The following is a 23,274-nucleotide window of genomic DNA, read 5'->3' on the forward strand; positions in this document are numbered from 1 at the left end:
GATTTACAATTTTCTCCCAATGTCTTCTTTTCCATGCAACATTTTTATTTCTTTTTTTTCTTAATGAATTCTTCACATATTTCAAAATTATACTTAATTATTCATGTAGTTAATTGAATTTTTATGATATATATCTTTAAAATAGAAAATTGTGCATTTTCATGATTTACTTTTTAAAGTTGTAAAATTTGTTACAGTTAGAATCCATCCATCAAGATAATAAGTTTGAGGATTGGTTCCCAACATCATGAGAAACTGGTGAGAAATGATGTAAGATTCTGTTTCTTCTGTTCAAAAGTATTGCTAACAATAGGCATATCAGCATCTAATATAAACCAACAACAACTTAGATATATATCATAAAATATGCAATATCTAATTACATTAATTCACTCTACAGATTAAAAACTGATTATTATTAAGAAGCAGTAAACATAGAACTGTACTTTTTTTTCTTCATGCTTCATAATCAACTGATAAATCATCAGTTTTTTTACATTTGCTCCACTTTAACCACATGATATGAAACACATGCAAGTATTGCACATGTAAATACTGCATTTTGTTATAATGCTTTCTCTGTTTTCACCTACCAAAATCTGAACATTTCCAGCATGCTCTAGTTACCACATGTATTGTTTGGCATTCATGAAGCATGGTTTTCAGGTGTCATTAAATTCACTTTAGAGAAGTTAGGCCTGTTCAGAGAAGCTTGTGGCAACAAATGTACATGCCTATTGTATGTGATTGAGATCTCTATATCATTGTTTCTAAATATATCTTGACTTAATATTTCATCACTTTCTGGATCAACCTTATCACGTACAAAGAAAGGATGTTCTATCACTAGGTCACGTATATTTATCTGCACTTTATATTTTCTTAGTACTTTGATAGGGTGACTTATCATGAAGGTTAAAATGCTGTTATATATTTTTTGTCAAGCATTTTATTAAATTTATGCTCAACAGTGAAAATTACTGTCTTTTTCCCTTAATTCCTCACCATAGAGTAGATGGTATTTTGTTGACACTGAATATTCTGGTATGTTTTGCTTTTATTTCTGGTGTAACTTCCTACCTATGGATATACCAGATGTCAAGTGCTCATCAGAATCATTCAGTTGTCAATGGGGATCAGTGAATCATTACCACACTGTTGAAATTTACATTTTGTAATGGCATGGAAGAATTGGCCCCATACAACAGTAAGAATGGCAAAATATGTTCTTTTTCTAACATTTTTTGACAGTACTGTACACTTGTAGAAATGCCACTTGACCAAAGAAGTAGTTTTAGCACTTTTTGCTGAAAGTGGTTTCAAAATAAATAAATGCAGTAACCAAGTCGTTACAACTCTACATTTACAGTTCCAGCCAGACTTCTGACCAATCAAAACTTATTTGATGTTACATTTTCAATCCATACTTTTTAAATTTAAGATAAGTTCCTTAACCCTTCTGGCTATCTTATCTATTTAATTAGCCATAGCTTTCGAGCTTGTTATCTGTGCCTTATCCCATTGCCATAGAATGGAAAATTATTAGAGACTTTGCAAACCTGAAATCTCACCCTTCAATTTAAATGGTGGACATATGGGATCTAAAGGATTAGCTATAAAATTAAAGTATATATATATATATATTAGCAAAGTATAATGATTGTGAACTCTGTATGATAATAAAATTACCATTCATATTTTCATTTTTTAATAACGCCGGTATATTCTTTTTTTTTTTTTTTATGGAATACTTAATATATGTCAATGGTACACAGCGATATCGGCATCTGTCGGACACCACGCAAACTACCAGTTCGAGGTAGTTCACAATGTTAACATTAGATCGAGCTACCTTCCTTTCGATGACGTTATGGAAAGTTTGAGATATGTTTTGTTTACTTGTTTTTCGGCTACACCAGTAACTTCTCGAACTTTTTCGTTTCTTAGATTTGGTATATAAATACCTGTTGACTCTCCGAGTCCATCAGTAATCGAAATAACTGAAGAGTGTTGTGATCAAGTGTCTGCGAGGTCTAGCGAAATTCAGTGAATTATTTTGTTGATTTTTAACGCTTGTGCATAAAAATGGAATGAGCGCATGCTTCCAAATAACTGAAACGCCTTTTAGAGACTAATCATTATAATATGGCTAAATCTGGTGATTATTTTACCAGAAAGTTAAAAGAATTGAAAGAACAAAAAGGTACACTTTTGAAACAAGCATCAGTACCAAGCAATACTTTGCTAGCATCCTATAAGGTGGTGTATAGAGTCGTATACTGTAAAAAGTCTCATACCATCGCAGAAGAACTGATTTTACTGGTTGCAATGGATATGGTGAACATTATAGTTAGTGAATCAGCAGGAAGACTGATTTCAAAGGTGCCTTTATCCAACAACACCATCAGTGGTAGAATCTAACACATGGCCGAAGATTACGACGATCAGCTAATTGAAAAAAATGAATGGAAGGAATTCGGGTTGCAGCTAGATAAGGTGACAGATAGTAACAAGGATGCTTATTTGATTTGCTACACACGGTTCGTAGATGGTGATAAAATTGTGAAAGACCTCTTTTGTAAAAGTACCACTGCGGGTACGAAGGCCCAAGACTTGTTTGAGAGACTTGACACTTTTATGTATGAAAACAACTTAGACTGGACTAAGTGTGTTGGCGTCTGTACCGATAGTAGTTTCTCTATACTCAGCTGTTATGGAGGATTGCGGGCACTCATACGAAGCAAAACTCTTGATGCTCTGTGGACCCACTGCATAATTCACAGTTAGGCCCTTGCGTCAAAGCACCTGAGTCCTCCACTGAACCTCACTCTGGAAAATGTGTTGAAAGTGGTGAAAAAGGAGAGAAAAAAAAACAACAACAGGCGCACACATCCCATATTGGTTTGTTTTGTTTTGAATTTCGTACAAAGCTACGCTAGGGCTTTCCGCGCTAGCCAGCCCAAATTTAGCAGTGTAAGTTTTTTTGTTTTTTTTTGGAATTTCGCACAAAGCTACTCGAGGGCTATCTGTGCTAGCCGTCCCTAATTTAGCAGTGTAAGACTAGAAGAAGGTAGCTAGTCATCACCTCCCACCGCCAACTCTTGGGCTACTCTTTTACCAACGAATAGTGGGATTGACCGTCACATTATAACGCCCCCACGGCTGAAAGGGCGAACATGTTTTGCGCGACGGGGATGCGAACCCGCGACCTTCAGATTACGAAGCGCACGCCTTAACGCGCTAGGCCATGCGAGGCCTCGGCTGAAAGAGCAAGCATGTTTGGGATAACGGGAATTCGAACCCGCGACCCATTAGTAATTGTGTTAATTCAAAAATGAAATAAAAATATTTGTTTACTTTCAATTTACGTGTACTGTTCTTTCAAACTACTACTAAGTTGTCAGGACATAAATATTTATTAATTATTTAGTTATTTGGACCTAACTGCTTAATAAACGGAACTGTTAGATGTTTTTTGCCAGGGGCGCCGGGAAATATTTGCTGAGACATTAAGAGCGCGTGAAATGAGAAAGTTTGGGATATGCTGAAATATGTTTTTTTGGCTCGTTTATATTTTTAGTACTTTCTTGCGTACAGAAATAAAAATAAGTAGGTACTAATGTCTAGTTCAAGAGTAACTTCTCATGAAAAACAATTGTAGTGTGTTAGGGATTAAAATTCCAAAGAATCGTGACCGTTTTGTAGAATTTTATAATTCGCTGTTATTATAATGTTTCAATGTGCGGTCGAAATCTCGTTAAGCTGTGAAATTCTTCTCGTAGGAAGATGTTTGGACGGGTGAATAAGTTTTTGCAGCACATTGCAATTGTGTAGTGCTTTGGGGTGCAAAGTGAGTGCAATCGTTGTTGGGAAAGTTTATTTCTAGCAGGCAATGTTACACAGTTGCTGCTCTTGCACTTTTAGGCAACATGTCGTGGAATGAGATCGAACATGGGGTATATTTAGGGAATTTCGATGCTGCACAAGATGAGAGTGTTTTGACTCTTTTAAACATCACTCATATTTTAACTATTCACGTTCTGCCACTTAAACAGTTCATCAAATCAGATCTTAAGTATATGTTTATTCCAGCAAATGACACTATGGATACGGATCTCTTATCTTGGTTTTGTGATACAAACTCGTTCATCAAAGAAGGACAAGAAAAAGGAGCCTGTTTTGTGCATTGGTAATTTATTATTTAACAATAACAATATTTAATGAATTGGAGGAATAAATTGGTAAATGGATTTTAATTACAATAAACGAAAGGTAATACATGTGAGTTATTATAATTGTGTTAAAAGTTTAATTTGGATGGGAATAATGTTAACAGTGTTATGGAAAATATTCTTGGTTTAGTGGTTAATTAGTCTTTTAATTTAAGCTGTTTAAGCAGTGTACTGTTGGCAGAAAGTTTAATAACAATATGAATGACAGGACTGGCTTTTAGATTTTTTTAATTTAATAGTTTTAGTTTAGTGTCTGGGGTAGCCTAGATGGACCAATAGGTCTCTTTTTGTCTTTGAAGATTATGCTTTGTTAAAAATAAAAATGTGTGCAACAAAAAAGAAAAGTGACTTACATTTTAATAAATGTTACTTTAACATAAAATATAGGCAACAACTTTGAAAAATGAATCGTTTGTTTTCTCAACTTGTTCAAAGTTTTTACTTCCATGTCTACCAGTGAAAAAAGCAAAAATTAAAACCCACCCTTTATTTTCAATAAAGTTTTGCCTTCCACTACTGGCAAGGCCAATTCATTCAACAAATAAACACTGTTAGAAAAATGAAACATGCTTAACTGGACTCGAACTTGTCACTTCAAATCTTAAAGTTGTGTTCCTTTATTCTTTTGTTTTTAGAATAGATCACAAAGAAATTGGAGACTTTGATGATTTTGATCCCCTGGATAGTTTTTGTAAACTGTAGTAATATCATCTTACCCATTTTTCTCAAGGAAAGATATTTAAACCAATTTCCAGATTCATCCTATTACTAGAATATCTCCTGTAGCCCATCAAATAAATTAATATCCTTTCTTAGATAAGGAAATCAAAACTACACAGAATTCTTAAGTTAGACCTAGCTGGTGATTTATATAAAGATATTCAAAATATTTTGAAATGTAATAATTATCTATAAATAACTACACCTTAAAATTCTGTTAGAAATACCATTAGTCAAAAAGCATTATCCCAGTGACTTGGCCACTCCTATGATGAAATATTTTCTGCTGTTGCACCAATGAGACAGCTCCCACCTGCATTAAACATGCTATTCAAATTTGTAAAATTCAAGTACATTACCTTTCACTTACTTTAAATTAAATGTTTACTTGCTGAACAATTTCTTAAATTATCAACTGACTAAATTTATTCTTTATCACCTCAGTATCTTCAAAAGAGTTAGAGATATGCAAGGGGTTCATATCATACACAAACTGTACAAAATGAATTAATAACTATGCCTATCCCAATCTCATTAATATAAGTAAAACTAAGTATATTAATTTCATTTTGCCAGTTTCATATGTATTTGTTAAATCTATTTAACAAGTAGTCTCTGATTCAGTGGCAGAAAATATCAGTGTTTTGGTAGGTAGTGGGGTATTCCATTAGTTTTGGAAACCTCAAAGCCTAGAGTGAGGTACATGGCTGTTAAGGGTGTGATCTAAGGGTTTTTTTCTTTTATCAGAGTAGTATGTTAAGGTATTTCTCGACCACCAAAGTGTACTGCCCATATATTGTGGCTTTTCACCATTGTTTTAGTATTACTTCCTCCCCTTATTGTTATAGTATGCTTACACTTCACTCAGATAAAATCATTCGTATTCTTTCTTCCTTCCCTCATCCTGGATTCTTCTCCTTTTGCCATCATTTTTGTTTGAGAGGAAGTTTTTGGATATGTTTATAACTTTACTGCTCCTGTACCATACATACATCTCTTTGGGTGCTTGACACCACCATTTCTGCCAAAACGTCCTTGACTTCTCCTGTGACAAACTTTTTTGGCAACTGATGTGCAAGCATTATCACATTCACACCAATTGCTCTTTTAACACTTTGGACATTTTGCTTCTTTACATTTGCAAGTTAGCTTTGGGTCCATCCTCATTTCCATTTTAACAGGAACAAACTCTTGGAGATAACTTACACATTGTCTGAGGAGGTCCTCACAGATTTTACAAAAAGTTTGATAATGGCATGTATTCCATAGATGATGTACTACAGCAGTGTCATGACTGTTACCTGAATTAGGATAAAAAACTGCTTAACTCTACTGACAAGACACAATCATAATTTATTTTGATGTTACTGAATTATGGAATGATGTATAACTACGAGTTATTCATAAAATAATGCATATTCTTTCAGATCTTAAGAAAACAAACCAAACCTAAATGCACGATATGGTAATACTTTATCATTTCTGCTGTTGAATCAGATTACTTGTTGATGTAACAGCTTCAGGTGTGTTAAGTATATCACTTATTTCTTCAATTTCAACTGTTTCTGTTGTCTTTTTCTGCTGAGTTTTACACCTTTTTTAAGATACATCAAGAAATTGTTGAAATAATTTATGAAAGATGACATTTTACATACTAATTCAACTGTTACAAAACTTCTAAAAATAAAGTAGTTTGATCATATACTAAAGATATACACAGTTCTTGAAAATCTGTAAAAAAAGTTTAGAAGTGATTAGATAGAGAAGTATTATAGATTTTGATGTCTTAAGTAGTGTAAGTGAAGTGATTTGAGCATTATGTTATGGTTGTGTGGAAAAGTTTCTAGTTAGAAATTTTGTTGTATTGATTGGGGATTTTTGAAAACTTGGGAACAAACAGCATAGATCAGAATTTGTTGTAGTTTCTTTAAATATTATTTTATTTGGTGACAGCATTTGTTGGTTAAATGGCATCTGAAAGTTACACAAAAATCTGTGATGAGAAGACATCAGACAAGTTTACAAAATGTAGGTCTGGTACAACAACAGATTTACAGCCTTGCAACAGAAATATATACACAGTATTAAACAAAAATCATATAACTGGAGATTACTTAATGGCTTAGTAAAGGTACTTGGCATTCAAAGGTGCTGTTTTTGTGTAGGGCTGCATTGTGTAATTAAGATTTTTTTTTTTTTACATTTTATAATACTTGATTCTTTGTTAAATTTAGTGTTTTGAATAGATATTCTATGGTGCGATGACTTGTGATGTTGTAAACGTATGATGTGTAACTAGTAACACTCTGCAACATATGATTTCCACTAAAGCCTGTACCTCCAGGGAAAAAAAAGAAAAGAAACATTACATTTGTGCCCAGAGGCAAAAAGTTATAGAGGGTAACAATTTGATTAATGAATAATTCTTCTCACTCTTAGTTGGTCTTTTTTGCAAAACCTATTTGCTGTAAAGACTTGTGTTATGGATGTCATTTGATGCAAATTATACTTAGAAATCAAAGATTTTGACTTTTAATAAAGTGTAGAAAATATAAATTTGAAGAAAGAGCAATATATTTCTCATCTACAAGGTTTACAGAAAAGTAATATTCTGGGTTAGTCAAGAAAACAAAAATTCAATTTATCCACTGAATTTCTGGGAAATCTGAATAACACTGAAATGACAAGACCATGGAAATATATAAACAGAAAAAGATGATGAGCTTATTTTGGTGTAGGTACATACAGAAATTAGTGGATGTGGTAAAATTTATCTTTTTTGATTGTTTTGATATGTAGTAACCCTTAAATTACTTCACAAGAGAATAAGTGGTTTAGATGCTTGTGTAATTGATGAAACAATTTGGAAGTTTGTCATGTTACATGAAGGATCTAAGGGGTTTGCATTGCAAGGCAATTTTGAACATGCAGATCATGATGAAATATTTATCAACAAATTTATAAAGGGGCTATGAAAGAGATTTGTTTCTTTCAGAGGTACTTTCAATTGCAACATGATTTGAAGTATTTGTGTTGGAGAGCCCACTGGAATAAAGTAAAAATTCAGTAGCATTCACGCTATCAGTTGTACACTCAATTCCCAGATAGCCTTCAGGGTCTTTGACAGCCCCAGAATATAACAACAGCTTTTATTGCCAGATCTGCTAGCTCTAATGTAACATGTGCAGCCATGATTCCTTACAAGACATGTAGTACTTCCCAGGCATATTTGCTACATATTATGCCAGGGCTGAATTTAAAAAATGCACCAAGGGTGCTAGAGAAGGACTTCTATTTCAACTGTGGCTTACTTGGACACTGTTTGTGGGAATATCTGTATAACGTTACAAGAAGGGACCATCAGACACAAGTACCATTCAAATAATTAACACAGTAGATGCTGGAAACTCAAAGAAATACTGTTGTTGCAGCTGTTTCAGTCAAATGAGATCTGACTTCCATTTTGATGGTTAATTTAGACTGACCATATTGTGGTATTTTTTTTGCAATGGTACTTTAACAGGAATGCCTTTAATAGTTACTGGGGCTAGTTATCAGGTGTTCTGTAGAATACTACTGTTACAATAATTTACTACCAACGTTTTTCTGACAAATGGCAACAAGCTAGATATGCCTTATCAGTAGTATTCTTGTGCATCAAGGATGCAGGATTAAAATATAAACCAGGAAAATAAAGTATATAGATCACAGTAGTCAAGGACTGGCCCCAACTGGAGATTGAGTGAGATAACTGTAACTTTTGAAGTTTTGTCATATTGATGGCTTGTGGCTAATTTCTCAAAGTCATACCACTGTTTCATTACATACTCTGATACATTACTTGTATAAACAAAAGAATGTAAAAAAACATTCTAGGCCTTGCTGGCTTGACTTCAAAAGTTTTGTTACAGTAACAGGACATTGTGGAGCAAGTACTTGCTTGTGTGAGTTGTATGCTGTCTGCTCATGAATGATGATACTGTATAACAACAACAACAACAACAAAAGAAATGTTTGTAGTAATTATCAAGCATTATTTCCACAACTTGTGAGGTATTGTTTTCATCAATTAAGTGGATCATGAATCACTGAAGTGGCTAACGAACTTCAAAAGTTTGAAAGGTATGATAGCACATTAGGTAACAATGTTACAAAAGTATAATTTGGTGTATTAAATGCTTTATCAGCAGCATGGAAACATTGAAGGATTGTCTTGTCATCTGGTGAGAACATATTCAATGAATATTTTGATCTTATACACAGTGCAATAATCAAAGCCATTGCAGCATAACATACCATCCTCAGTCTGATAGTTTAAGGAATGATACAAACTGTCAAATACATGTTTGCCCATTCTTTTACCCTGATCAAATTTATTTCAATGGGCACGCACTGTGTAGCATGAGGGATGCAAAGTAACAGCTGACTGAGTTGTTTTTCAGATATCCTGATACTCAGAAGAGAAGTACAACTCTTTGTGGATATGATGTAACATCTTCCATCCAGTGCAGATGTGTTGAATTGTTCACAGAAGTATATAGAATGCATTCATTCTGCAATATTTTATTCATATGAACTTGAATGTCAGCAAATTGGGAAAGCTGCCATGTGTCAAAGAGATATTATGCTAAAAGAGTAATTGGGCCTGATGAGTAGTTATCTGTGGTACAAACAATATCATGTATGTAACTCATCTCTGTCTGGATTATTCAAGAAACACTGACACACTAAAACTGTGTGACAGGCCTTTAGAGAACTAGTGTTCTAATTATCAGAGTCAACATATCCATCTGCTTCTGATGGTAAAAATACTGTTTTGTCTCATAGGTAATCGGGAGACAGAGATAAGGAAATGTGAGTGCAGGATCGATGTTTTGATGAATGGTCGAGATGCTGCTAACAAACTTCAAGTTTTTATGGCTAAAATTAACTGCTTGACTGGCATTTTGGCAATCACTTGTTCAGACATCGGTGACTATAAAGAAGTGTTGCTTCTTGCTTTCTGAATTGCTAATCAATTGTTTAGGGTAAAGACACAAGAACATTATGTAGTAATCAGTCAATTATTACACAGTTAAGATTGGGGGTTGAAAGAAGAAAAGCTTAAAAGGTAATGAGATCCATACTTTTAACTTTTTGAATATTTAGTAGCAAGATGTTGATCTGATGTTTTGTGAATGCCACTTCATCAGACTGAGTTATATCAGAATGTCTTTGAAACAGACTGTGCAAAATTGACTAAATACACAGCTAGGACAGTTGTGTGGTTAGTATTAGTTTTATAGGTCATAGTTAAGACCAGCCATTAGTTTCCCTACAATTTTGTAATTATACTTTCTGAGATTAAATTTTGTGGTGAAGTTGGCAGATATTTGCTTCTGAGAAATATCTTGAAGAAATTTGCTGTCTTGGGTACAAGTCAGTGGGATTTTGTGTTGTGTCATTTAAGATTTTGCATGATGGCTTTACTGTTTTGTGTGACCAGTCTCCAAAAAATTCCAGATGAAAAACTGATGTAGGCTGTATAAATCGGGCAAGCAAGATATGTATTTGTACATATATACACTATATTCCTGTATGTAATCACCTGTTTGTACCTTCAACTATATCTTACTGATTGAACTGTTGTGATCCCTAACATTCTCATACTTGAGTTGTCAGTAAAGAGATAAGTCTTGTAAACTGTGTGATAGGCTATTTGCACTCACAAAAAGGCTTAAGATGTGTCACTGTACAGAGAGAAAGACTTCAGTCAAGTGAATTCATGGATGTAAACACTTAACACAAAATTATATCATGGGGAACAATAAACAGTATCATTTGAGTATCTGTCTTCTCAGTTTTAGTTGTAACAATTAAAACACCAGCTATTAAATAAGGCATAGACACATATAAAACAAAGCAATATTGTTTTATTCATTCTTTTGTCATTTTAATACACAGCATCAAGTTTAGAATGTATTTGTAGTAATATATATTAAGGTATTTTTTTAAAATTTGTTTGTGTGTTCTGCACATAAATATATTCTTGTAAAAAAGTGAAACAAATGTTAAAAAGACATTAGCACATATTATCCCTTGGCTTAGGTGAAAGGCAACAGCTGTCTCTTGAAAGCTTGTATCAGTACGATTCTATGTCTGTGTTTCTTCGTTGGATAGAACATGCTTACCTTGAGGAGTAATGCATAAACATAAGTTAGTATGAGTTAGGAGTATATGGGAAGTAGTAGTCTAAAGATTGAGATAGTGCACTATGACACTGGTTTTACTAGAAAGTGAATTGTTACATTATTCTTGATTGTATTTTTGTTTAGTGCAACTATTTTTGAAAACCCCCTCTCTGCATCCTAACATCCAGTTATAGTTGTAACAATTAAAACACCAGCCATTAAATAAAGGCATAGACACATATAAAAAAAAACAACACGATATTATTTTATTCATTCTTTTGTTATTTTAATACACAGCATAACATTTTCTAGATCTGCATATTATGAATACTTTGTTTCTTAGCCATCAGTGCACCTGAGCACCACTAGGTTTTTTTAATTATTTTGAATCTTTTTATTTTCTTTTTTTTCTGGAGCACAAAAATTATTAAATGGGTCTGACTCTGGTGCTAAATTGTTGTGGATTTTAACATCCTTTCTTCGGCAGAATGAAAATTTTAGAAAATAAAATGCTAAAAATTGGAGTTAATAAACTAATTTCTTTTTAATACGACTTGTTTATAGAAATGTATTTGTTTGTAAAAAGTGAAACATAACTGTTGGAGTAATTATAATTTTAATAACATCATTCTTCACTTATCCAAAGCATTGCATGATCTAATTTTCATTATTTATAGGTTTGGTATTGTTTATAAAGCCCCATGGGGAGCAGCATATAATTGATGCTGAATTCTCTGATATTACTCTCTTTTTGTTCATTAGTTTTTGTTTTTTTAATTTACAATTTGGCAAAGTGTGCAATAGATGCTATCTTTACACAACAAGAGGTTTTGTTTTAAATATACTTAACATATCTCAGACTTGGCATACAGTTAGTAGAAAGCATCAACAGTAAGAACTTAATTGTCTAAATATTTGCAAGTAACAATAGACAAACAAATTGTCTAAAATGGTACTATCTATTATGAGAAATTTGAACTACTATTACAAATAGTTTTTCCAGCACTTACCTGATGACCATTTGTGAGTATTTGGGGTAATTGTTATGTACAATTTTAGTTTACAAAAATGTTCTGGCAACTTTAAATTTCCTTGTACTGTTGTATTCTTATATATAATAGAGATGCTGTCTATCCTACAGTTTGAGTTATAGTGTTATGAGCTCTAACCAATTTTAAGTGTGTTTTGTGCACTTGATTAAAAATATTTCAAACATACTAACTTGGCGGGATCAGTCACAGTTGTGAGGTAATTTTACTTTAGGAGGTTTAGCAGGAGTTTTTCTAGACTTTGTGACAACAGAGTAATTAAATTATACTTGGAAATTGTTATCATGAGCAGTATGTTTGACAGCCACACCACTAGACATTTCAAAAATGTCATTGTGTTTAGCTACTTGATTGATTAAATATTGCTTCCTAAGTTTTATTATAGTGCTTATAATTTAACACAGCTTTCATGAGATTAAGGTTATTGTTTCCAGAATGTGCTTCTAGAATATTTTATGCATTGCTCAGTTTCTGTTTATAGAGTTAATTACACTACTCATAAAATATAAATATTTTTAGCTTTATGGGAATATCCAGAAGTGCAACTGTCGTAATAGCTTATCTGATGAATCGATACCAACTTTGTTATGAAGAGGCTTATCACATGGTGAAGAAGAAGAGAAACTGTATATTGTAAGTAAATGTTTAATTCAGTCAAGAATGTATGTTTGCATTGTTGTATTCATAACTTACACCTGAATAATTAATGTATCCAAGTGAGAGAATAATAATGATAAAGTATATTTATTCAATAAAATTTAAATTTTATTTTATTGAAAAGTTTATTGTGTATCAGAGCTTGACATTGATATATATTTTCTTGATTATTAAGAATAGCTGTTTAATAGGGTTTGTATGGAACCTCAGCAATGAGTGTATGAATAGTTGTATAATTGTCACGTTTCAAATTTCTGAACATCTGGATGATATACTCTCATCTCTCTGACAATCTATGTGTTCTTGTTTTTATTTTAAACTCACAATCTACCTATTACAAAAGTCACGTTGTATAATTATAACATACTGAATATTTAAAATTTGTAACAAGACAATAAATTCTTACTGATTACATGTTTTAGGATAAAACCCAAAATGAACACTGACAAGTTTAATAGTAGAATAAATAATGTTTAAAGAAATACTGCAGAAATGATGTCACGAAAGTGAATTATGGCTGTAGTATTGACCATTGTTCAAAGACTCTCTTTATTAATATTCTGCAGTCAGTTATGTAACAGAGCTTGAGGTTTGGAAACCACTGTTATGGGAACCCTAGAATTCACTTACTTGCAAATTATTCTTCAGTTGTAAGGCTGAAATAATCCCAAGCAACCACTGTTTAAACCTGTTGGTTCCTAGGTGTGCTTATTTTACTAACATACATAAAATTTAGAGGAAAAGAAATAAAACAAATTTCTTTTATATATATTTCATATTTTTAGTTTATGTTTCCATTGTCAAATATTGCAGAGTAAGGCTTATTGTTTCATCCTTCTCTATCCATTTCAATTTTGTAGATGAGATACCTCAAGGCTGGGTGGCTTTTAACCTACTGTATACAAAATTTTAAGTTTTAGACCTGATTAACTTTTGAAAGTCAAGGATCAAAGGTCAAAAGGTCACTGGAATATATATATATAAAGTCTTCTCTAACCTTATGTTCATGAAATTTCAATACAGAATGAATGGATATTGACCACACTTATACAGTAAGTATTTCATACAAGGTTTTAAATGTAATGGACATGAAGGCCACAGGGCCACTGATATATAAATAGTCTTTCTCAGTCTTGTGGACAGGTACATCATCCAACTATGAGGACTTAGTTATAAGTATCAAATCAGTGGGGGGATAAGTGTTTTATGAACATAGCTTGCATTTGTTTTAATTTATATACAAGACATGCAAGCTTATCCAATTGAAATACACAGGACTTTCAGCTCAACTAAGTGTGGAAAGAATAATGGTTTACTATTTACATATATCTTCTAAAATTGTGTTGTGAAGTCAAACATCAGGAGTAACAAATGTAATAGTTATACAGATTTTTTTCCTTTTTTTTCTTTCTTTCTCGGGTTAACCAAGCTAGTTGGTTATAATCTGTAGTAATGATGAAATTCAAAAATGGGGTTTTCCCATTACTGTGCAATACAAATACAAAACACTGCCCAAGTGGGCATGACCAAATGCATGATTTTGGCTCTTTCCATAGGTCCTGGCTGCAGGCATTTGTGGATACAACTGTAAATTTTGTATCCTGTATTACAAACCACTTGATTACATATGCTGATCAAAGCCATAGATATTAATATGGACATTCTATCAATACTTCATTGAATATACACAGCTTAAGAAGTTAATGAAACAATTATTAGTGTTGTAAATAACCTTCATCAACGATTGAACATATTAAAGCAGTGATTATTAACTTAATTAACTCTAGAAGGAGGGTGTTCAACTAATTAAGTTTACAAAGATCTTTAAAACCTGAAGTGGTTTCATGCATTATATACTGTTAGATTGTTGTTTTTATTAAATTTACTAACCTATGAGAGTTTTTAGTTTTATATTAATATAAACCTTATCTTAATTTTATCAACCCACTTGCCTAGTGAACAAGAATAACAATAAAGCCATATGCTGTTTATAAGATTTTAAGTTCATATAATCATATTAAAATATAACAATATAATAGCATATGTTATTCATGCTTTGTTATTTTGGAACCTTGTGGTTCTGAAGAGTAAGGATGGTAGTGTTTTGTCCAAATTTCAAAATTCAGAAAATGTGAACTTAAAAAAAAAAGCATTAATCTTAATACTAGAATTAAATTCTTCTTTTTATTAGTGTTCTTCTTTGTGATGTGAGTGATTACGATGAAGTGTAATTATCATATCATCACAAATGAACAGGCAGTTCTGAAGAAAATTGGTTTATAGGTTTGAGTTGTTTTAGATATTTATGTAAAGCTACACAACATCTAAACAAGTGCTGTTTGAGCTAGTTGTATTAAATTTTGAACTGATAAAGTGAGGGAAGTTAGTCATCATCAAACATTGACAGGTCTTAGGATAATGTAATAGCATAGTGGAACTTGATTGTCACTCTTATGTTGTACCCATCACCCAATGTGACACAAAGTTTGAACTCTCAGATCCACATTTTGTCCCAAGCTGTATTATCTTTTTGGTTTATTTATAGAGGTGTTAGGTTTAATCAGATCTTATTAATTTTTTTTGTAACAAATAATTGTGATTGAATTTATCATTTCTTATTGACACTGTAATTTAATTACAAGAGCAGTAGTTACAAAAGGACCCGATAACTGTACTGATCAGTAATTGTAATTGTCATTTTATCTTATTTTTCTGATTGAAAATAGTAATTATACTGTTCTCTTTGGTACAGACCTGCACATCGTTCTTGAATTGGTAAAATAAATATTTTTTAGATGTATTCAAAAACTCATTAATCTTGTTATTTATAGAAGTTTTTTAAATATTCTCGAAAAAATTTCATGTGTTTTTGCTGCACTTGTTTAAAGACATCATTGGAGATTAATATTTTTTATTTATCCATAAGTAATCAGAACATTTCTTTTAATACTGGTGATATAAGTTTTTAATACAGTAAAATAATCAGATAGCTTATCATAGTTTGTTATTTGAGCCTATTATTCAACTCAATTATAGTATTATACTGTTTTTTGCACTGTACATGCACCTGTGAGTGTATATTGCAGGTGGTCCAAAATTATCTTTCCTATTTTAAAATTTTGTAATTAACTAACTAAGAAAACACATTTATGCAGTTTTTAATATCTTGTGGTCCAATTCAAATGGTTTTATTGACATGTCAGTAGACTTTTATATATGCAAAGTTAGTAGTTCTCAACATATCTAATTGATATTCAATTTCAATCTGCATTTGCTGTAACATGTCAGTAGTTGCAGTGGCAATGGCACCTATTATTGTAGTCTTCAGCTCTGATGTTTGCTGTATGTGTGCAATACACAATATTCTTAATATATCCCCATACTTATTTCCTGTACTGGCATCTGTAATTATGCTGCACTATAGTCACTGACCTGACCCCTGCAAGCCAAGTGATGCAGTAAGCCTTTTCTTACACATTTGCTGTTGTATGGGGATAACATTACTCACTGGTACTTAATATAAACAAACAATGAAAAACTGTTTGAATTTGGCTTCAGTATGCTGGAAACTGCATGGTTCTATTTCTTTAGTGATTTAATTATTAAGTATTAAAATAGGAAAGATAGTTTTGGAGCATCCTGTATGTACAAACTTGGGAGGCAAACATATTTTGAAAATAACAAAATGTGACACCTTTTGTTCTATGTTGTTTTGATATCATTGCTATAACAAATTCCCTCCCTCTAACCAGTGTTTTCAAAACATTAATTCTGAAACTGATTGCTGTTATGATTTCACTTTGGAGAGTAGGAGGGCAATTGTCTTTTTCTTACCACATTTTCCTTTTGTTCTGTTTCAAGTCTGTTTTACTTTCCTTCTTTTATTTATAGCTTTTCAATGTACTCTTTCAACTTTTCTTTGACTTTTCTGCTTCCTCTGATCATGTGGTAGGACTTGCACAGTTATCCATTGTCTTGGGATTTGTTTTTCTTTGTAAAATTAGTCCAGTCTTCCTTGTCTGTTCCACTCCTCTAATCATACCAACACATTTCTCAGTTCATTGTTTTTTTTTTCTGGTATTTTCTCTACCATGCTGACATTCTTCTATTTTGTTTTTTCCTCAATTTTAAATTTTTGTTTTGTTTTCTGAGGTTTCTTCAGTTTTGTACCTGTCTCTTTTGCTGATGTTATTTTATGTGCTTAGGAGTGTGCTGTTCTTTATAATATTCCAATGTTCTTGTACAGTGAAGTTCCTTATGTTGTCTACTTGTTTTTGTTGCATTGTTGCTTCTTTCATCTGTACCTTGAATGTCACTCCTTTTCATCCTTTCAGTAAATTGTTAGTCCATTTTGTTTTTCCCTTGATTAGGCTAATTTTCTTCAGTTTAAGCTGTGGAGTTTATACAACTAAATTTTGATCAGGGTCTGTATGTGCTCCTGGGTAGTTGTGAGTACTTAGGTGGATGTTGTGGTATTTCTGTTTGACCACAATATCTGATTTGGATTTTTCAGTTATGTAGTTTCTTCCAGGTATATTATCTCCTTTTTTCATGCTAGGACCAAGTGTTTGCTGTGCAGAGTTTTCTCAGTGTCTATGATTCAACTAATTTGTAACTTTTTTCATTTTCAGTTCCCAAACTGTATTCACCAATCTCTTTACCATTTCTCTTCTCCTAGAACTGCATTTCAGTCCTCCATAATGACCACATAATCGCTTCCATGTTCTGCACCAATCATCTTATCCATCTATTATTCTTTCTTTCTTTTTATCATGGTTAGATGTTGGCATGTACCTGAATGATCACTATGTCCACTGGTTTGAGAAGTAACAATCTATTACTTCTTCTAACTGTACTGGTAACACTTGCTGTCTTCTTATCAAACAGTGCTACTACTCCTCTCTAATTATCCTATTCTACAGCATAGATATCTCTTACACCATCACTGTTGAAATCCCTTTCACAGATTTCCAAAATGTTCAGCAGGGCATATAGCATTTCCTTTTATGATTTTTCTAATTTCCACACCCTCAACAGTGTTCCAAAATTCCATGTTTTATCTTGATTACAGCTCCCTTTTCTTTGCTTCTGAAAAATGTTATAAATTTCACCCATTTTAATAATCAAGAAGAATGGAATCAAAGGTTGGATCACTAAATTAATTACGATGGGAAAAACTACATTCTTAAAGAAATTACAGTAAAAATGGAACTTTGTATCTCTTTTAATCTGAACCTAAAGCCGCAAATTTTAAGTATTTAAATGGGAAGAAGCTTAAAAGAGATCACAAGCCAATCATTCTGTTAGAAAAGTAAAACTTAAAGGAAGTCTAGTGTGCATTTTCAAAATATTACCTTTGTGCTCTCTCATCCTGCTACTTTTAAAATTAAGTGCAAAGAAGTCAAATGACTTTATCCTTTTAATATTTTGAACATTCTTGTAAACTTTAGTAAGATCTCTTTGTACTTTTCCTTTTTAGAGAAAATAAGCAGATGTCGTAGTTTTAGGAGCAATGGTACACTGTTTTATTAAAATTTAATTCAGGATGCACCTTATGTATCCATAATTTCTTCTAATGAGCATTTCCTTTCTAACCATACTCCCAAAATTTTCATGTGACTTGAGGTAACGGTGATGCCTCAGTCATTTTTGTAAGCATTTGCAAAGAATAGCTTACTGATTATATACTGTATTTTGCACATGCTCTTTTATTTGTGAGCTCAAACAATAAATTGTAAGAGCTCACACAATAACTGGACATGTAAATTTATAGATGATATAAGAGCAATGCATTGTAGGAGTCTGTCTTTAAATTTGAAATAATTATTTTATTTAGAATATCAGTTTAAAAACAATTGTAAACTTAATTTGTGGATGAACTTTTATAGTCAAAATTGCTTTATTGTTTTTTCATTAGTTGTACTGAATGTTTACCAGTGAATGGTAGATTGCAATAAACTATAAAAAAATAGTTTTCAATTTATTTATAAATTTTTCAGTGAACAAAATTTTTAAATGATTCCTGATAATCAGTCACGCATTCTTCACCATTGCTTACAAGACTGTAACATCAATGTTACATCAAATCATTTCAACAACTTGGGAAGTGCAGTTAGTGAGGAAGACCACCTGGCTTATAATTTTCAGGCAACCATTTATCACTTTCCTACAAAAACATTATTTATTTGCTTACCAAGATTGTGTGTGAGAGAGAGAGACTTGCATATCTGATGTTTAACTTCTTGTAAAACTCCTTTTTTTGGTTAAGTCTAAGGTAATGTGCTAGTTACATGGGTGTGACTAAATTTGTCATGACGTACAAATAACAACTTCAATTGCCCAATGAAAATTATATATTTGTTTTTTTTTTTGATGTGTGGTTATTAGTAGTAGTATTTTCTTTTATATGTGAAATATAACAAAATTAAAGACAAAACCTTTAACTTGGTACAATGAAAAAAATATTTTCATAAAAATCTAGAATGAAATATTGGTTAAAAATAAAAGGACAGAGTAAAGTATTATAAATATGCAGTTTAATACAAAATGTGTAAAACAACTGAAAAGTTAAAACTTAGATTCAACTCTATTAAGTGTTCTCTTTACTCCATGACATGTAAGGTGATCCATACTCATGTAACTAATATGTTGTCTTAGCCCACACCCATTCCATCAAATTTACTTCTTGTGTCAAAAGCATAGGGTTTTCCTATATTGGTCAGAACCATTGGAGCAGCATAAAGAATGACAAACAAAAGGTCCTGTCTGTAGTTTGGGTACTACTTGTTTTATTACAAGTTGATGCACAAACTAGCAGATATAATTGTGATGTACATAATATATGGCACTTATGCAGTCAGTTATGAATGCAGGATGGTATATTGCACCATCAGTATGATTCAACAAGAAGCTGTAACTGACCTGCGATGCATTATGGGTTTTTTATAGCTTTAAGACAAGAGATGTTTTGGACTACAAAAACTGGAGGACAACATGCACTCAAAAGTATATGGAAGTTGTTTTTCTGCCATATTTGAATGAAGATGCTAAAATATGATGTGTAAATTGTTCAGGTAGGATGATTGACTTGATTAATAGATGAAATTACCCATGTGATTCAGTTGGTTCATCTGATTACTTGATACTTTCATCTTCATCAAATATTTCTGTGGATGCAAGAAGAGTTGCAGATCAACTGAGGGAGGGTACTGTTGTTTTTGTTTATTGATTCAGCATGTCTTGGTTTTCCACTGCCTGGAGGACACTCATTTGGATTCTCATTTAGAGGTTAGACACTTCCTATTTCTGGCTGTACACAAGACACCACTGTTTGTCTCAATCGGTCTCAGTTTTTGAGAATTCAACAGTTTTGTCTGAGGCCTGTCTTAGATATCCTGGTCATTGTTTGGATGATCTTATGTCATTTAGTCTACTTTGGTTAGGTTATTGGCTTTTGCTCTGTCCTTGGTATCTCAGTTGGTTTGTTGCTAGAGGGAGTTTGATATCCCATATTTATTTATTTATTAAAATTTATTAGTCGTCTTAACATGTCACGAGCAGTTGATAGAGTCGTGTTGTCAGAGATGTTGCCAGAAACAGTGGAGTGTATAAACTAGGTCTACTTAACACATGGTTGTCTTTATTTAGTTTTTGTGATTGATTAAAGGTTGGTGAATTGATGTCTGCGAATAAAGTGGTGTAGTTGTCGGCAAGTAAATTTGCTTTGTTGACATAGTTTTGGCAGTAATGTTATTGTACATAATGTGTTGGAAGAGTTTGTTATTGTTCTTTTCTCCCATTAGTGATTTAATTTTTTTTTCAAAAATTATTTTGAATTATTGCTAATGTGTTGCAGTATTTAATCCAATTTTTTTTTTATAAAATATTGAGGTTGCATTTAATTAGTGCATGTGTTTTAATTATTTTTGGTTTAAGTGTTCGATCTCTGGTTCTCATGTATAATCGTCTGAGTTTTCTACATTCTTTAATTAGGTTGAGTATTTCTGTACTTAATGTCCAGTGTTGTATGGAAGTATTTTTGTATGATGAGGGAACTAAAGAACCAACATTTCAACACTCAAAAACTCCTAACCTGGAGAAGATGGAATTTGAAACATAATTTTAAAAAAGGCATCCATTAATCTTTGCAGACATCTTATCAATATAATGAACCTATTCCTACTCACTGGATATTTCCCAAACACCTGGGAAAAGGCAGAAATAACGGTAATCACAAAAACAAATATGGGAAGTTCTAACTCCAACAATTTTAGACCAGTAAGTATATTAAGCTGCATAGGTAAACTTACAGAAAAAATATCAAGAAGACTACTTTTATTTTGAGAAAACAATAACCTCATTTCTGGAATTCAAAACTCCTCACGTAAAGGAAGACAGACTACTGACCACCTAGTCAGACTTACAAAATCTATATACAAGTCTTTTAACAATAACCAAACAACTATCACTGTTTTTCTCCATGTTAAGAAAGCCTTTGATTATGTGGTACAATGCCATTAGATACTGCCTATACTTCTTAAACACTAGCCAGAAAATTATCAGATAGATCTTGAACTTCCTAACTAACTGCACTGCAGTGTGTAAGATAAACAGTACTTTATCTAAGTCCTTCAATATCACTTCAGATATACCCCAAGGCTCTGTTCTATCTCCTTTATTGTACATAATGTTTGTGAATGACATACATTTCCTGGACTTGTACATATTTTTCATAATATGCTGATGTCTGGAGTGTGATGCGAAATTCAACAGTTTCAAGCAGCAGAGTACAAGAAACACTTAATGCTATACTTAACTGGTGCAACAACTGGAGAATCCTGTTAAATCCACACAAAGTCACTGCCATTGCATTTAGACACAGCCTTAACAACCATCATAGAAACCTGAAAAAGATAAATGTGAAATTAGGAAACTATACAATTAAATTAAGCTAATATACCAAATTTCTAGTAATAACATTCAACACATGACTCTCTTGGACACAGCATTTCAAAACTGTCAACAAATCTGTTAGTAATAGAATCTAGTATTTAAAACTTATTACAGGAAATGATAAAGGATGCACATCTAACACTATCATTAGAAGTTACAAAGCCTACACTTGCCCCTGAATTGAGTACGGTGCTCAAATCACATGCAACATGCAAAAAAAACCACAGCTAGAACACTTCAACAGGGTTCTAAGAATGGCCCTCAGGCTACCAAAATACACTCCAATTAACTACATGCATGAAGTTTGCAACATACCTCTCCTCAAGGATTGCCTTACAACACTAGATTATAAAGTATTATGAGAATGCTAAATTACACACCATGACAAGTGCCTTACACAAAACAATATCCCCATACAATGCATACTTGGCCTTCAAGACATCATAAATTAACATTGAACACAATATGTCTGTTTACTAATTATTATTTGATGTTTTCTACATTCCAGCTCAGGGCACAGGACAGGTAAAATATTAGGCACCTCTCATGGGAAAGTGGGTTTTATTGAGGTACTCCTGTTTCCCCCACAACAAATTCTGAGACATTTGGATTTATAGATTCCAGCCACTCCATGGTCCTGATCATGGGATATTTGAATGATATTTTGTGGACTTGTTTCTTTCTGTACTTCAGTCACTGGTCTTGATTGTGTTCTTTCCACCACCTTGAACTGACCGGGCTCCTGGTTTCACTTTTCTCTGGAATTACCTATATTACTTTAATTTTCAGTATCATTTGAAATGAAACAAAAACAAGGAAAATTTAATTCAATTTCTCAATTTATACATCAAAATTCTGTTGCAAGCGGGGCAAAAGGGGATATCAATACCCCTGAACACCCTAGTTGGGAAGTTCATCATCCTGTAAAACTAAACATTTGCCATGGGATTTTTTTTTGGTAGAATTTGTACTAGTGCTTAGGCAGGTAGAGATGAAGCTAAGGTGTGAGGGGATGTAAGCATTATCAGAAATAAGTTTTCACTACAGGAAATTGTAAAGTTTTAAATTATTTCTGATATAACCGATTCAATTACTGTTGTTTTTTTTTTTTTTTCTTTGAATTCATAAATGCTCTTAAATCTATTGGAATTTGTGTGGGTGTGTTAATGTTTTATTTTTATTTTTAGCCAAATAAGGTTACTAACTAATCCCTTTTTTGAAATTTTAGTTTTAGTGTGTTCTTAATCATACATTCATTTGGATGATTATAAGCTCTTTATAACTAGTTTTCTCTTTCTGCAACTTATGCTCAAAGACATGGACTGATTTTCTCTGCTGATGAATTTCTGTTTCTTTATAGTATTAAGAGTAATACTGGGTAATACATCCAAGATTATCAGGGATGGTGGTGTAGTTCTGGGCAAACATCTAGCCAGCTTGGGAAACATCTTAACTGGAGAAAAAAATGTCTTTCTAGCTTGGCTACTAAACTTG

The 23,274-nt window shown here is 32.5% G+C and overlaps 1 protein-coding gene across 13 annotated transcripts in view; it reads left to right on the plus strand.

Annotated features, from left to right (window-relative positions):
• Window positions 1-2,177: 2,177 nt before the first annotated feature.
• The window catches only part of MKP-4 (dual specificity protein phosphatase MPK-4), a 49,673-nt gene continuing 28,576 nt past the window's right edge, over window positions 2,178-23,274 (plus strand). For 8 of the 13 annotated variants that reach the window (XR_013021551.1, XR_013021558.1, XM_076481933.1 and 5 more), the window contains exons 1-2: window positions 2,188-4,189; window positions 12,691-12,804. Coding sequence is in view for 11 of the 13 variants with exons in the window: in XM_076481933.1 (XP_076338048.1) it covers window positions 3,930-4,189; window positions 12,691-12,804 (374 nt within the window). In the remaining 2 variants the exon portion in view is untranslated. The other 5 variants (XM_076481948.1, XM_076481957.1, XM_076481966.1 and 2 more) reach the window with 3 other exon arrangements.

The sequence above is a fragment of the Tachypleus tridentatus genome, chromosome 2 (genome assembly GCF_004210375.1).
Source record: "Tachypleus tridentatus isolate NWPU-2018 chromosome 2, ASM421037v1, whole genome shotgun sequence".
Taxonomy (NCBI): Eukaryota; Metazoa; Arthropoda; class Merostomata; order Xiphosura; family Limulidae; genus Tachypleus; species Tachypleus tridentatus.